The sequence below is a fragment of the Mirounga leonina genome, unplaced genomic scaffold (genome assembly GCF_011800145.1).
Source record: "Mirounga leonina isolate KUSES-001 unplaced genomic scaffold, KU_Mleo_1.0 Mir_92, whole genome shotgun sequence".
NCBI lineage: Eukaryota > Metazoa > Chordata > Mammalia > Carnivora > Phocidae > Mirounga > Mirounga leonina.
The window spans coordinates 110,448-123,734 of NW_023270852.1; the positions used below are offsets into that span (position 1 = coordinate 110,448).

The window sequence follows — 13,287 nt, forward strand, 5'->3', positions numbered from 1 at the left end:
CTGTTGATAGACACTTGGGTTGCCGCCATGTGTCAGCTATTGTGACTAAGGCTGCCATGAACATGGGTGTACAAATATCACTTCCAGGTCCTGCTTTCAGTTTTGTAGGATATATACCCAGAAGTAGAACTGTTGGATCGTATAGTCATTCTATTTTAATTTTTTGAGGGACTGCCATGCCGTTTTCCCCAAGGGCCGTACCATTTACATTTCTGCCAGTAGAGCACAAGGGTTCCAAAGAACTCCGCATCCTTGCCAACATTTGTTATTTTCTGTTTTTTTTTTTAATAGTAGCCATCCTAATGAGTATGAAGTAGTATCTCATTGTGGTTTTGTTTTGCATTCTCTAATAGTGATATTGAGCCTCTTTCACATGTGCCTTTTGATCATCTGTATGTTTTCTTTAGAGAAATGTCTCTTCAAGTCCTTTGCTCATTTTTGAATCAGGTTTTTTTTGAGTTGTTGAGTTTTAGGAGTTCTCTATATATTTTGAATATTAATCCCTTATCGATATCACAGGATTCTTTTAATCTATAAATTGTTTTTCCTCCCTCTTTCTCCCCCTTGCAATTTATTTGTGGAAGAGATGGTAAGTTTTGTTTTATTTCAGCACTGTGTTTTGCGAGTCGTCATCACTTCTGTTTCACAAAGTGGGCTGGTCTGTTTACAGCCTAAAGGAACGTGGGTTACAGGATGCTTCCGGAGGAGTGACTGTAGATTAAACATATGAAATGTTACCTGTGCATTTACATGAGGTTCAGAACATGGGCACATGAACTAGATTCAGTGGATAGGGAAGTAAAAGGCCATTCCCCTGAAGGAGTGGCTATTAAGCTGTCTTGCAGTCATAAATATGTATTTATTTGGTAATTAGGAATCACTGCATTTACTTTGGTGTAATAGAAAAGACACTGCATTAGGCGTTACGAGAGCTGAGTCCTAGTATTTTCTCGGCTCCTAGCTCCCTGTATGACCTTGGGCACATCACACTGTCTCTTCAAGCCCTTAGTTTGCTCGTCTACTAAATGTGAGGAATGGACTTGATAATCTTCCATGTTCTTTCCTGCCGGGTCTGGAGTTTGAGTTGTCCTTCCAGGTTAGTCATGAACAAGGTGTCGTTTCAGTGCTTTGACTCTGGAAGAGTGTCCTGGAACTTTTTGGAAGGAGTTTTAGTATGTGGGAATTTTCTTTGATGGTCTTAAATTGCCCTGAAGATTGGACTTGTGATTGGCTTGGTGGTAACCAAGTCATAGGGTCCCTGGAAGCACTGAGTTTCTCCATAGCAAGCGTGTTAACTGAGAATGCATTGAGAAACTCCCGTAGCATGGGGCTCCAGGAGCAATCTCGTCTTAATCCCGTAAAACATTTTCTCGTTTTCTTCTTCTCCATTGGGAAGCAAGTGGCATCGTGTTCCAGTGGGGGACTGGTTTGGCATCATCTGGACGGCGGTTGTGCCCCGGGCAGACTCTCCCACCGTTTTTGACAGCAAAGGAACCAAGCAGAGTGACAGGTAAGTCCCGTATTTCTGAGTCCTATATTTATTCTTTGTCAAGAAATAGTAACACAGGCATGCAGAAAATGGGTGAATGGAGTTTACTCTTTACACTGCTTGACTATTTTCTTAGTTCCTCTGTCTTCATTCTCTGTGTTGGTTAGGTGTGTTAGTCTTGTTAGAATTTTTGTGGGCCCAGTAAAAGTACCCCTCCTCACTGCCAGAGGGGGAGCCCGTTGAGAGATAGATGCAAGTCAGATAAGTGGAGATCAAAATGGTAGCTCTGGAGCTGTTAAAAGTTAGGCTGGGAGACGTGACTTAGGTGTTTGGAAATAATGTGTAGCAACAGTGAGCCTTGAGATTCTGAGTCCCCATTGGATTTACTCACTAGGCACTGTTGCAGCTGCGTAGCGTCAGGCCTACTAAGCTCACCGCACGGCTGGAGCACACGGGGAGGCAGGCTCTCTGCAGGCAGGCACATCCTAAAGGGAGAACCTGGAAGGACTGTGCTTGCGAGCCCAGTTCCTTCTCCCAAAAGCAGAGCAGGACTGAGTGAGGGGCCAAGAGTGTTCTGTAGGGAAGTCTCTCTCTCTCTCTTATTTTTTTGACTCTGTATTTTATTTTATTTTATTTTATTTATTTTTATTAACATATAGTGTATTATTTGTTTCAGGGTACAGGTCTGTGATTCATCAGTCTTACCCAATTCACAGCGCTCACCATAGCACATACCCTCCCCAGTGTCCGTCACCCAGCCACCCCATCCCTCCCACCCTCCTCCACTCCAGCAACCCTCAGTTTGTTTCCTGAGATTAAGAGTCTCTTATGGTTTATCTCTGTAGGGAAGTCTCTTTACATGGGCACATGGGGAGTGGGTAGTGACCATTCTGTCCATGGGTCTGGTCTGTCTTTGTTGGTCATTTAGCCTGTAGGGCTTTCTCTTCTGCTTTTCACTCTGGGGCTCAGTCTCTTTCAGCTCCTCTCTCTACCCACCTCTCCCTCTGCTCTACACTCTCACTGTGGGCCCCCTTCTCTCTCTCTCTCTCTCTCTCTCTAGCACCATAGAGCACCATGTCTGCATCTCCTCTTTTTCCTTTCTTCTTCTCTTGCTCTCTTGCTGTATGCTCCAGTCTCCAAGGGTTGGCTGTAGGAAAAACCCACATAGGAAACCTCTGCTCTCCTCTAGGTGAGAACAAAGGTGTGGGTGGGATAGGAAGTGGGGAGAGAAGGGAAGGGAAAGCCACAGTGGGGTACAGTGATGCACAAGGTGTTGGGGTCGTTCTGATTTTCCTAAGTCCTGGAGGCGCTCCCATTCAGCTGGGGGCAAGGGTGGTCACCCTGAAGCCAGGGGTAGAGTTGGGGAGAGGACTCTTGGAGAAGGAGAGGGGGCATTGGATGCTGGACAGGCAGTCCACTGCACATGACCTTGAACATATTCATAAAATAAACTCATACTTCCCAAACATTTTTTTCCTGCCTCATCTAGGTATTCACTGCTCCCTGGGCATTTCCTGCTTTCTTATTCCTCTGTGTCTATAGGCATGCTGTTACCCCTGCCTGAAATGTCTTCCTTCCTGTTCCTTCTGGTAATCCTTATTTTATCCTGATAATTTTTCAAGGCTTAGCTCAGATACAGCTTTCTCAGTGAAGAGTCTTCCCTATTCGGACTCCATTGCATTTTCTCCATGTGCGTGGACAGCACAATGTACTGCATTATTATGAATTGTTCATGTTTTCCTACATGCCCAAGATTGAGCTTCTTAAGGGCAGAAACTGTGTCTACTTTCTGTTTCAGCACAGGACCTGTAATTGGAAGAAATCAGATAGGCTTTGATTTGATTTAAATGACCTGTCTGGGTTCTGTTTGGGGCACAGCTTAGATTTTGAGTTGATTGGTGGAGTTTTCTGATAGGACATTAGAATAGATCGTGAGCTTCCTACCCTCAAAGTCGTTCCCTTTTTGTTTCTCCTTCATTACCTCCTTGCCGTTGGCTCTGCAGCTGCAACCCTGGACGTCCCCTCCTTGCCTTCTGCGAGGCCCCATGCTTCCTCTCTGGTGAATGTGCTGGAAACATCTGCTTTGTCCTTTTCTCATTTCGCAGGATCCTCAAAGGTGTGAGGGGCATTTTATTAACGCTAGTTAATAAACAGAAGTGTCAGAAAAGAGTTACAGAATAAGACTGCCTTTCTCTGCATGCTAGACCCAGTGACCACAGTTTCTACAGAGTCAGTTGAGATTATAACCTGTCAGTGAAGGCAGTGTAATTAGGGAGGAAAAGTGCTAGATTTGGAGATGGAAGGCCGGTTCACAACAATTCTTAATTCTGCCTGTATGTTCTTTGGAGTCCTGAGTTTGCCTGCACACTATGAGACGGCAGCTGAATGTGTGAGATGTTGTCGCTTCTAGGCCCACGCGTGGACAGAGCTATGAGAGAGCTGTGTGCACACACATATTTCCACATATGTACACCCGTGTCTGTTTGTCTGTCTCTACTCGAAACCATGAGTTTACGGTGATTTCTCCAATTACAATCCACTATCACATGGTCGGTTCTAGCCTTCTACCTTTCCTCTCCACTCCGCTAGGGAGAAATCGGGCTCCTTTATCTTCAGTATATTTACTTATTTGTTCAATGCCTTGGTATGTAAACAGTGTCCCCACCACATCATCCATCTTTCTGGCCAGCACCACCGACTCAGACCTGCCTGTTTTGGCTGCAGGTTTCTTTTGGGCCCCGGTGGTTCTACCCGAGCCCCTTCTCTGCCCAATTTGTTCTGTTATAAATGTGCTTTCAAAAGATTTTTTTTTTTTTTTTGTAGGCCTGGAGAATTCTAAAGCAACCTATGTTCTTGCTGGCTCAGATCACTCAGCTTCATTGACAGGTAAGGACCAGCTCTCTGAGTCTAACGCACCATTTGGAGTTCTGCACGTTTCTTTTGGGACACAGAGGGAAGAGCGGAGACTTGGAGTCAGAATTCTCCCGCCACCCCTGGTCTGATCTTAGGAAGTCACTTTACCTTCCGAGACCATTGCCTTCTCTATTGCGTACTCTGTGGGTAGTTTTGAGAAGTAAAGATGACAATACATGTAAGGCGTCCGCATGAAGGAAACACAGGCTCACTTCCTCTCCTCTCAGCTGTACAGTAGGGACAAGAATGTCCCTCAGGGTAGTTTTGATTGCAAAATTCCAGAGCCAGCAGTTAGTTTGTGTAGCACATTGGTACCTGACCCACCGGATCCATCTGGGGTCTAATACAGCTGTCTATTCCCTCTAGCTGCTTGCTCTCCGACTCATCTGTTCTATCCACCTCTGTCTTCCCGGGCATTTATCTACCTCTCTGCTCTGTCTGTTTTCATCGATTCTTTATGTTTCTATTTATCTCCATTTTTATTTACCTTTCTTCTGTGTATATTCCTATCTAATCTCTGTGTCTGTATATCTTTCTAAATGGAGTCATGCACATATTTCTCTAATCTATTTTGTATTTTTTGCATTTCTGCAGTCTATGTCATCTCTTTGATCCCTCCATCTCTCTGTCTAATCTGTTTTTCTCTCTCACACTGTATCTCTCTTTTTGGTTATGCATCCTTCCATCCATTGGACATACCGCACCAACACAGTACTACTTTCCAATGACAAAGCAGCATCTTCTTGGAAGTGAAGGTTATCTCTTCGAAAGGTTCTCTTTCAAAGCCAAGACTGCCCTGATCCCTACCAGTAGACTGAGACAAGAGCTCTGAGAGATTTATTTTGGTAAGACTGGAGCTGAAGGCAGGACATTTTTTGAGCAAAGGGGGATGACTTTCATACATAGTGTTTTTAGTGTTTTATGTGGAAATTAAGGTGTATGTGTACATAGGTCTACACAGTATGGGTAATTAATGGTGACATGCATTCTTCAATGTCAAATGTGTAATGCAGTCCAACCAAGAAGTTGCTACTGTTTCCAGAATACAAAAGCCACAATGTGAGAGTTTAAATACATTACAAATTCTAAACTACGGATAATTTGTTATTTAACAAATTCAAATAACCAACTAACAAAAGAGATACCTACTTTTAGCCTATGTCTCATATTAGGTCGACTTACATATATGTTAAGAGGGTTGAGTTGAAGTGAATGCCAAGTATAAGGGAGGCCCCTGGGCATTTGGCCCTATCTCTCCTTTTGTAGAGGAAGGGCTGGAGGCCCCAGGGTGAGAAGTGACTAGTTCGTGCCCCACAGTCAGTGAGGGTTGAGGAAGGCATTCTTTTCTGAGAATAGAAGTATCGTAAGAGACGTTTCTTTTTTTTTTTTTTAAATTAACTTTTTTTTTTTAAAAGATTTTATTTATTTATTTGAGACAGAGAGAATGAGAGACAGAGAGCATGAGAGGGAGGAGGGTCAGAGGGAGAAGCAGACTCCCTGCTGAGCAGGGAGCCTGATGCGGGACTTGATCCCGGGACTCCAGGATCATGACCTGAGCCGAAGGCAGTTGCCCAACCAACTGAGCCACCCAGGCGCCCGTAAGAGACGTTTCTACTCTAGCCTAATCAATTTGAAATGGCCAGCATTATGTAAACTTAGATTCTCTAATTGCTTGCTAACAATTTCTTCAAAAATCTTACAATTAGTGAAGTTATTTATTATTTCATATGTGGAACACTTTTATGGTGTATTTATTTATTTATTTATTTTTAAAGATTTTATTTATTTATTTGACAGAGAGAGAGATAGTGAGAGCAGGAACACAAGCAGGGGAAGTGGGAGAGGGAGAAGCAGGCTTCTTGCTGAGCAAGGGGCCTGATGCAGGGCTTGATCCCAGGACCCTGGGATCATGACCTGAGCCGAAGGCAGCCGCTTAACCGACTGAGCCACCCCCAAGCGCCCCTTTTATGGTGTTTTTAAAACACAGATGTTGAGTTTTGTTTTATTGAGATATAACTCATATATAAAATTCACCCCTTTAAAGTGTGTAATTTAGTGATTTTTAAAGTATATTCACAAAGGAAATTGGTTTTTGATATTTTGAAAGTGACTTAAAAATTGTCGAGATTAATCTCCCTCCTTCCTGGTCTAGTTCAAGCTGTTACATGTTGGATTTTGTTCATTGCTCTTTAGACCTTCTCTCTGGAGTTGTGGTAGGTTATATAACTAGTTGGCATTGCAGCAGAATGTAATTTTGCCTGCTGATGCAACAGTGTAATGATCCGCATGTGGAAGACAGTTTGTCTTTGCAAAAAGCTGGCCTAGACTCTCTAAGATAAATGGAGGCTTATTACAGACCTGGGCTCACCGTCAGTAGCAGCTCGGTAGCCAACCGGTCCATTAAATGGGTTGAGACTTTCCTGAGGGGCTTCTCTGCCCTCTTGTAAGAGATCTTCCTACTTTGTACACTCTGGCGAAGTCCATGGAGGTTGCCCTCTCTCAGGGCATGAAGTACACCAAATTCACATCGTCGAACTGCAGGATGTCAGTGCTACAAGGTCAACTGAGTGACGGAATGGCTCCCCTGACTTACGCTCCCCCATCTTCGACCTGATGAAACAGGCCTGGAATGTGAAGTGATACGCTGGTGTGAGAGGGCGATGGAGTAGCACGGACTGGAACCCCGAATCTTGGTCTGATGTCCTTTAATGATACTGTTTGGCTTTATACCAGACTTCCCTATGGCAAGCAATGCTGGAAAACTGTTCTGGGAGGTCACAAAACGCAGTTGGAAGCAGAGGACTTGGCTTTCTGTTAGCCATGTGATCTTGAGAGTCATTTAACATCTCCAAGCCTTGATTAATTTAGCTTCTAGAAGAATGCTGTCTAATAGAAATATGTGAGCCACATTTCAAAAAGTAAAAAGCAGGTAAATTAGGGCGCCTGGGTGGCTCAGTTGGTTAAGCGACTGCCTTCGGCTCAGGTCATGATCCTGGAGTCTCTGGATCGAGTCCCGCTCAGCAGGGGGTCTGCTTCTCCCTCTGACCCTCTTCCCTCTTGTGCTGTCTCTCACTCTCTCTCTCAAGTAAATAAAATCTTAAAAAAAAAAAAAAAAGCAGGTAAATTGATTTTAATAATATATTTTATTTAACCTGATATACCCACAATATTATTTCAACCAGTAATCAATATGAAGATTATTAAGGAACTATGTTGTTTTTGGGTTTTTTTGTGCTATGTGTTTGCAATCTGTTGTGCTTTTTTTGTTTGACAATGTATCTCAGTTTGGACTGGCCACGTTTCAGGTGTTTGGGGCCATGTGTGTGTGCTCTGTGCTGTATGGTACAGTGTAGAAATGTGGGATGTCAGGGTTGGTTGGAAAAGCTCTTAGAGATCAGTCAGGGAGTCACAAACTGTAGGTTCACGGGCCAAACTGTGTAGCTCATGGCTCCATTTGGTCTGGCTTCCAGTTAAAAATGCTTTTGAGGGCGCCTGGGTGGCTCAGTCGGTTAAGCGACTGCCTTCGGCTCAGGTCATGATCCTGGAGTTCCGGGATTAAGTCCCTCATCGGGCTCCCTGCTCAGTGGGGAGTCTGCTTCTCCCTCTGACCCTCCTCCCTCTCGTGCTCTCTGTCTCTCATTCTCTCTCTCGCAAAAAAAAAAAAAAAAATCTTAAAAAAAAAATGCTTTTGAACTTGAATGCCTTTTAGAAAAGCATGTGCCCTGTGGCTTGCCGCCGTGGCCCACCAGTCTCTCCTGTGGCCCATGTCATCCATTACATGGTCTGCCCTTCGAGGCCATCCGCCCTGCCCTCCGATTTTCAGCTGGTGAAACTAAGGCTTAGGAAGTGATTTGTCCAAGGTCAGTAGCTGGTTAGCAGGTCCAGGAATAGAAGCCAGAGTCACTTGACTGTGAACTTGCTTTCTTTCTGTTAATTCACAGTGTCATTCAGTGGCGTCCCTGCTCATACCTCGGGACTACCACGAGGTTCAAATGAACTATAGTGCTGTGTGTATGGGAGGTAGCAGCATTCTGTTTTCTGCTGGACGGGACATGTTGTGAGATCATCTTGGGTCTGAAAAGTTTACGCTTAAATAATATATCTTTTAACCTGTTACTTTAAAGAGTTAATGCATATTTTTCCTGACCAAAGGCAATGCAAGCATGTTTTTTAAAAAATGGAGAAAATGGAGAAACATGTTTTTCTTGTGGTAGATGTTCAATAAATATTTGTTGAATGAATTGATGAAAAAATAAACTTACACGTTCTTATTCCTTGACAAACTAAGAACATTTGGCCTTGTTTCCTGTTTATAGAATTAAAAACAAACTTATATGTTAATATGCTAGGCGTGAATTTTGTATCCTGCTTTGCTCTACTCAGCGTCATAGCATAAGAATCATACAACTTCTCTTAACCACTTTTTTTTTCAGATTTGTGTTATTTCCCATCATTTTGAACCAATGTTCCTTCACCTCTTTTGTTCCTCTTCTGTTTGTTTAAGATGCAGGAGAGCTGTATGTTTGGGGAAGCAATAAGCATGGACTACTGGCTTCCTTGGCTGCTTTTCTTCCTGTGCCCCAGAAAATAGAAGCACATTGTTTTCAGAACGAAAAGGTCACTTCTGTCTGGAGTGGGTGGACACACCTGGTTGCTCAGACAGGTGAGAGAGCAGCAGAGAAATTGTGGTTGGTAAGAACAGTGGGGGTTGGGGGGTGGGGGTAGGGATGGGAGGACAGCTGTCTAAACAGCTGTGAATGCTCAGGACTAAGTAAGTGGGTTTTTACTATGAAAAGCTCTATGGATTGGGACAGGGAGGATCTGGGATCGAGTTCTGCAGTCAGCCAGATATGGAGCATTTCCTCTCTGGATCAAAGGTTTACACCCAAAGAGGCAAGGCTAGGTTAGATGGACTCTTTCTGGCCCTATGAATCCGTGAGGTTTTCAGAAGGAACCCATTGTAGCAAGCATCACCCAGAAGTTTGTTCGGGTTGTTGGGGAGTCTTTGCCTTGTCCTAGCTGAAGAGATGACTCTACTTGCATTTTCGCCTGAGTCTAAATTAAAAGCTTCCGAAACTTAAAGATTAATATTTCAAGATCGAGGCAGGAGCATTACTTTGAATCATGGCTGGAATGATATTTTGATTTACATTTCCATTAACCCTAACAAACCACATAACATTGATTCAGACATCCCATATATCCTCTCAGATGTTACCTTATGGTGCCATGCCATCCAGCTTTTGGCATCTTTATCTTTTCTTGAGTCTGTATTTATTTCTTATCTTTCCCTTAGGGCACATCTCCTTTTGTGGTCTTCATATTGATGATTTTGTTCTCTGGGCTTGTTTTTTTTATGGCCGCTCTTCTTCCCTGGCTTCCTAGAGTTTCTGCTGACTTACGTAGAGTTTCCCAGACAGGCCATTTGTAATTCTTAAGATCTATGATCATGTCAGAGCCTCCTGAACTTCAGGGGTTCTCAGGAGTCTCCTTGCCTGCCCTTGACCTGCTTGTTAGCTGCACACAGATCTCCAGACTCCCAAATACCTACCTAGTGACTGTTAGTTACTTCAGTGGCTTCTGTTTTTTGTAGGTTTTCAGGTCCGCTTCAGTTATCCCTGGCAAGTCCCACCTACTACACATTGGAACACACAGACATACACTTGTGAGTCTTCATATCTATGAGGCTTTTCATTGGTCTTTTAAAAAATTTTATGACTATTTTGGAACAGAGGCCTGTATAACAAAGGTGTAAAATTAACTTTCCATATTGACCACTTCAGAGGATTCTCTAAAGGGGAAAATCATGACTTTCCTCAGAGAGGTTCAGACTACTAGAAGATTGGGACTAGCTACAGAAACTCTTCTTAAGGAGACTCACTGAGCACAGTAATTGTGCATTTGTACAATTGTTAATATTTGCCTTTTACCTGGACAGTGAGCTCTGTGAAGGATAGCACCATGTTAGTCTTGTTCACTTCTGTATCTTCACATTCTAGTTAAAAGAGAGTAAATATCTTCAAATACATGAGTCAAGGTAGACAGCGAGGATTTCTGACCTCTTTCCTTGGTCTCACTGGTTCATGAACAGAAGGCTTCAGTTTGTCTCTTTGTATTCACGAGTCCAACCAAATCAGTTATTGTTTATCGGGAACCTATTGAGCAATCTGGTGAGCGTTGGAGAAAAGACCTGGGCTATGCCCTCCCCAGAACGTGTAGACAGGCCTGAGTGTATGAATATAGACATGGAAGACTTTACCATCCATCCATATGTCTGTCTGTCCATCCATCATACAAATGGTGGGGATCTATTTATGTATCACACCATGTATAGATATAAACCCTGCCCTCAGGGAGCCCGCTGGCCACTGGGGGAGACCGACCTGTTATCCAGTTTCGGTACATTGCTGTTGGAGACATGCAGTGGCAGCTATGTTCAGCATGCAGAAGGGGCATAGAAAGGAGCAGGGAGTGTGAGTAACTGGGTATTGACAGGTGGGTGTTTCATGGTTAGTCAGTCTTCACAGAACTACCATGCGGTCAAATACACTCACCACCGAATGGCAGTGAGTTTGGTTGAGTGTGTCACAAACCCTCTCACTAGTTAGGTGGCTGATGAACGACAGACGCGAAGACGCTGCTTCTCTGGTGCTCGCCGTGTAGCCTTGTAACCGACACCGATTTCCACCCTCGGGGTCGGGGGTTGGAACCCACCGCCCTGACCCTGTCTGAGTCACCTCAGCTGCTCTAGAGCTCGGCTTCCCGTCACCACCCCCACTTCACAGTAAGCTTTTTCGGTAATGCTTCAGCTGTTTAACTAATTTGTCAATTCAGATCTCTTGTTTATGTACTCTGTCACTTTCCCCTTTCTCCTCAGTCCAGAACGGTTGTAAGCTGGGGTGTCTGAGGGTCCTGGCTCTTGTACCGAATTTGGGTAAATGGGAGTCTCCTGCTCTTTGACTCACCGATTTGGTGCGCCTTCTAGCGGCCGGAGAAGCTCTTGCCCTGGCCCAGCGTCACAGGGGAGAAACACCCAGGGCTTCCAGTTCAGTCAGACTCAGCTGCTCATATTAATGGGAACAAGATTTGCTCGCAGGGTCAGAGGCAGCTCATTAGTGGAACAAGGAGTTATTTGGCTCTGGTTGTTTTTACAAGCGCCAGTGGTGAATTGCTCCTGGGACTTACCTGCAGGCCACACCAGCAGCCTGCTCTCAGGCTCATTCTGGAAGGCATTCGTTGTGTGATATTGATTAAAAGAAGGATTTCTGCACACTGGCCATCTATCTGTCCAGTTAGATGGGATGGGAGGGGGTGGGTTAGGAGAAGAGAAAGAGGAGTGGACTCTGCTTTCCCCCATTCTGCACAGTCCTTCGACCAGTGCTTCTCAACCCCAGGCCATTTTGTGCCCCAGGGATTGTTTGCAGTGTCTGGAGACATATTTGGTTGTCACAGCTTGGGGGCGCTACTGACATCTAGTTGGTAGAGGCCAGGGATGCTGCTGAACCTCCTGCAATGCACAGGAGAGTCCTCCACAACAAAGAAATACCTAGTCCCAAATGGGAGTCTTGCCAACACTGAGACGTGATGCCTGAGACTGCCCTGCATCCCCAGTGGTAGGTGCTTAGCTAGGGCAGTTAACACAGTGTCAGGATAACTTTACAGCTGGTCTGTATGGGCATCTGGGATGCGGTCTCTGCCCTCCCACTTCAGGAGTCGGGTCCCTGCCTGCAGTGTTTGCGATGGAAAAATACTTTTCTCTGTTAGTCAGAGGCACTTGGAAAGAGTCCAAGAGAACCTGTTCTAATCTGGGAAAGTTGGCAAGGATACCTGTGTCTCAGGCTGGAGGAGCTGCATTCTAGAAACCTTTCCCAAGCTGCTTAATGTCCCTGATCATTGTTCTCAGGAACTTCGCGGGACTCCTGGGTGACTTTATCCAGGCTCAGTGACCTGCAGCCATCTCATCCCAGAGTCCTGATTTCCTGGCCCGAGATGCTTCTAGTGAAATCTGGGTGGCAGATCTGGGTGCCTTCCTAGGTCAATGGCAGCCTTGGTCAAGTCACTTTACCTGTCTAGGCCTCAACTTGCTCCTCTCCCAAGTAGGATATCATAACCTGCCTGCATTCTACATAGGGCTGCCGTGAGGGTCAAATGAGTGGATCTGTGTGAAAGATCCCAACTAACTGTAAAATGCTGTCCACATCTAAGTGAGGGGTGCCTGTGGTTGAGATATGTGAGTGTATTAAGGAGTGAGCGAGACTTTTAGAAACTTTTATGTCGACAGGGTCTGTGCAGGACTTGAGACATACCAGCTTTCTCCCTGAGGGCTTATGAGCCGGCCATAGATGTTCAGTGTCCAGCTCTGAGAGGGAAAGTTTCCTAAAGTCTTTCACTTACACGTAGGCTGGCAAGTGGCTTTTTTCTTTTCATCAACAGTTAGGAAGATCTTTGTGGCCTTATAGATAGTTTTCCTGTGAAGATCTCTGATCACACTATTACTCCTTCGCAGTACACATCCCAGTTTGTAACTGTATACATCTGTGTGTGTTCTCGTTTAATGCCTAGACTGTCAGCCCTGTGAGAGCGTGTCTGTTTGCTTGTGGCTCTGTCCCCAGCACCTGGCACAGGCCTGGCACGTAGTAGAGGGTTAGTAACGAAATTGTTGAATGAATGAATAAATAGCAAGGTAAAGAGCAGCGGAGGCTTTGAAGTCAGACAGGCCTAGGTTTCTGCGTCTCAGCTCTGTTGGCATCCTGATTGTGTGGCTGTGGGCAGCCCGGGCTCTCTCCACCCTTGTTGCCACCACTGTGGATCAGGCCCCTGAAACCTCTTCCCTGGATCCTGCAGTGGATCTGGGAAAGTTGGCAAGGATACCTGTGTCTCAGGCT

The 13,287-nt window shown here is 44.9% G+C and overlaps 1 protein-coding gene across 3 annotated transcripts in view; it reads left to right on the forward strand.

The window, feature by feature from the left end:
- The window catches only part of SERGEF (secretion regulating guanine nucleotide exchange factor), a 225,272-nt gene that overhangs the window by 14,954 nt on the left and 197,031 nt on the right, over nucleotides 1-13,287 (forward strand). For all 3 annotated transcript variants that reach the window (XM_034995445.1, XM_034995447.1, XM_034995446.1), the window contains exons 6-8: nucleotides 1,397-1,510; nucleotides 4,313-4,375; nucleotides 8,907-9,065. In XM_034995445.1, the coding sequence (XP_034851336.1) occupies nucleotides 1,397-1,510; nucleotides 4,313-4,375; nucleotides 8,907-9,065 (336 nt within the window). The remainder of the gene's footprint in view (nucleotides 1-1,396; nucleotides 1,511-4,312; nucleotides 4,376-8,906; nucleotides 9,066-13,287) is intronic.